This window comes from Ixodes scapularis, unplaced genomic scaffold (assembly GCF_016920785.2).
Source record: "Ixodes scapularis isolate PalLabHiFi unplaced genomic scaffold, ASM1692078v2 PGA_scaffold2__306_contigs__length_199485367, whole genome shotgun sequence".
In the NCBI taxonomy this organism is placed as follows: domain Eukaryota; kingdom Metazoa; phylum Arthropoda; class Arachnida; order Ixodida; family Ixodidae; genus Ixodes; species Ixodes scapularis.
The window spans coordinates 194,895,253-194,898,869 of NW_024609857.1; the positions used below are offsets into that span (position 1 = coordinate 194,895,253).

The 3,617-nt window shown below is 43.6% G+C and overlaps 1 protein-coding gene across 1 annotated transcript; it reads left to right on the forward strand.

Annotated features, from left to right (window-relative positions):
- Positions 1-727: 727 nt before the first annotated feature.
- Positions 728-2,383, forward strand: LOC121836692 (the record flags this gene model as incomplete). The annotated part of the gene is made up of 1 exon (XM_042291654.1): positions 728-2,383. A coding segment is annotated over one exon (1,656 nt), but the record flags the coding sequence as incomplete, so codon positions are not given.
- Between the last annotated feature and the right edge of the window lie 1,234 nt (positions 2,384-3,617).

Here is a 3,617-nt window from a genome sequence, read left to right on the forward strand (position 1 = left end):
AAGTGTGTGCAATGCTGTTGAAGCATATTTTACTTTAAAAGAACTTGATATGGCACTATTTGCATCTAACGTCAAGTCGTCCCCGGGCACAGATGGAATACGATACCCAGCCTTACGTCACCTAGGGGAAGCGGCTAGAACCTTCTTGTTAAAGGCTTTTAACTCCTCATGGGAAACAGGAATTATACCGAGACAGTGGAAAATTGCTCGTGTGTTGCCAATCCTCAAACCTGGAAAGTTTCCCCTAGATATTAATTCGTATCGTCCAATTGCATTAACAAGTTGCATGAGCAAAGTAATGGAACGAATGTTGCTAGCCCGTATCGAATGGGATCTAGAAAATAGAGGATTATATCCCTCGTCCATGAATGGATTTCGACGCGGAAGAAGCAGCATCGACAATGTTATTGATTTAGTGACAAGCATTGAACAAGCGAAAACTGTCAACAAGATAACAACAGCTGTATTTGTGGACATAAAATCGGCCTTCGATACTGTAGAACACGGGGCCATTCTTCACGATCTGGGGGCCATTGGCTATGGAGGACGCATATATACGTGGATTGCAAGTTACCTTAAAGAAAGACAAGTGTACATATCGACGCTGGAGGGCAACACTGGTTTTCATGAAATCAAGAGGGGAGTACCGCAAGGGGGGGTCCTTAGCCCGATGCTTTTTAGCATTTCTCTAATAGGCCTTCTTAAAATACTTCCTAAAACCGTTCACGTATCTATATACGCTGATGATATCTGTTTCTGGGCGTGTAGTAGGTCTCTCTACGTAAACAAAGCAAGACTACAGAAAGCAATAAACATCACAGCACGCTACCTCCACGAGCGGGGTCTGCATATATCACCGGACAAATCAGCGGTGATGGCATTCAGCAGAAAACACACGGACAAATACCCAATCGTGATCGATAGAAAACCAATTCCTTACGTCACTGAACACACATTTCTGGGTGTCACTCTCGACAGGCAACTGACATGGAGCCCCCCCATAAAGCGCCTAAAGAAAAAGCTGACCTCGTTTATCGATATGATCAGAATGATTAGTGGGACTAAATGGGGATGTTCTGTCTCTGCGCTAATGGCCCTATACAACGCTCTGTTTTTCGGCCTTATGCGCTACAGTCTTCCTGTTATGCATAATGTATCACGGTCTCTTCTTAAAGAATTAGAACGTGCCCAAGCACAAGCTCTTCGAGCTTGCTTAGGACTGCCGAAATGCACAACGAATGTGGGAACTCTGGCTGAAGCACGAGCAGTTTCGCCCGCCATTTTAAGGACACAAGAAACGTTGCGAGCTCATCTTCGTCACAAAACTCGAATACATAAACATCATCTAGCAGATATCACAACAGAGAGACCATCCTCAGGATTTGCCCAAGTAGTCACGCTTTTGCAGGATTATATTCCCAGATCATTTGAAGCGGCTACAATTCCAAGATATCCGCCGTGGAAGTACCCCCACTTAGAAATCAGAACCGGTATCCCAGGGATCACTTCGAAAGCAAAAATGCCTGCGCCGGTAATCACCCAGATTGCTCTTGAATACATCAATAAATCATACAACTCATTCCGCCACATCTACACTGATGGCTCTACAATGACGTCATCATCGGCTCTGGGAGTCTACATTCCTTCTATGAGAACATCCGTTAAAGCAAAGCTGAGCCACGTCACCTCATCAACGGCGACAGAGCTCGCGGCAATTCGAGCAGCAGTGACACAGGCGGGAACTGAAAAACCTCAATTTTGGGCAATATTTGTTGACTCGAAGCCCGCTCTCTACACGCTCTCCTCGATGAAAAAAAGTAGCCCATATCTACAACTTGCACAAGATATTTTGGAAGCAGCTCGCCAAGCTTCGTGCCAGGGACACCATTTTATTCTACAGTGGGTTCCTGCCCACTCCGGTATAACCGGAAATGTTCTTGCCGACAGAGCTGCTAGAGATGCTCACGAGAGCATTATTATTGTCTCTATTCCATTCTCGAGACCAGATTCAAATAGCATGATAAGAAACATCGGCCAAGAAATAACATCGTCTCTTTGGGAAAACCCTCAATACCACTACAGATATCTTTACAATATTGATCCTAAGCTACAGTTTCGGGCTCCACGAGGTTTACCAAGACAAACGGAGACCGTGCTACACCGCTTACGGCTAAAAGTTGCGTATACCAACAGCTACCTTCACAGAATCGGAAAAGCTCAGTCTCCTGAATGTGCATCCTGCGGCGGCGTCCATAACATCCAACACGTAGTCTGCGAATGCGAGGAGTGCAGCTATGAAAGGCAGTTAATGAAGGAACACCTCAACATCAAAGAAGAAGAACAAATAAGCATCGACATCGTGTTTGGCCCCTGGATGACATCTTCTGACGGTTATAAGGCCACAGAAGCTCTCCTGAAGTTTTTGAAGAATACTCGCTTACAACATAGGCTCTAGTGTTCTAAAGTGAACTGAAGTGGTAAATGACGCTTGCCATTGAAACACTCACATCTACAATTATTTTTTTTAATTATTACTTTGTATCACTTTTTATATTCTCTTATACTTCCTTTATATCAATTTTGTTTTCTTACCTCTCTCTACTCCTTTCTATTTTTTCTTTGTTATTCCGTTCATTACACAGTGTAGCAAACCAGCACAAGGCGCTGGATGACATCACTGTTTTAATAAAAGCCTACTTCTCTCTCTTGTTATCCCAGAAATGTTTTGTAACATCTATCAGTGATATTGCCACATGCGGGTGTAGAACAAAATGGTCCCGGTCAGAATGGTCCCGGACAAAATGGTCCAGAGTGCCAACCCGGGCAAAATGGTCCCAGGTGAATTTATCAATACTTTGAGAGCTCTTAACAGGACAAAATGGTTTGGTACTTTGAATTTATTTCGACACACGTTCAACGATAAGATCAACGTTTTAATTATAATTATTTGAAAACAATTTTTTATCCCTTCTATCTATACCATGTAGCTCCATTTATCAAAGGTTCTTGATTTCTACCGATGCATTCCACGTGTGTAATAAATATGTTTCTATCTTCAGAACCTGTTTTCAAATTAGCGATATCGGGCTTCAAAACGATATCCGGAATGGAAATTATCATACACGTACTACAGGTTCTTGACGGGGTTTTCTGAAATAAACCTGTCGTACCACCGTGTTCCGTTTTTCACAAACAACATCACTCTGTCTGAACAACGTATATTAAAGACATCAAAAATTGATTTCGCAAGTATGAGCGTATTTATTACATGGACCACTTATGAGACAAGAAGTCGACGCTGCTGAAGCGGAGGCCTAATACAAAAGTGTATTGATATGACCCATACTCCTCAAAACGTCGTTCAAGGGACGGAGCCCTTGCACGTACCGTGTGCAGAGTTACAAGCCGCTGCTGCATGTCTTTGTATTCTTTTTGTCCTATTCTTTGGTGGATGTCTGACGTACCATTTCCTGCGTCATAACCGTAGTGACAGAGGGTTGTTGAGACCGCAGAGCGTCGATCGCCCTCCAAATGGTGGGATGGCAGTGCCCAACCATGCTTGAATAGTTCCTGTTACAGGCTTCCGCGAGGTTGTTAGTCTTGTGGTCGCCGGTCAT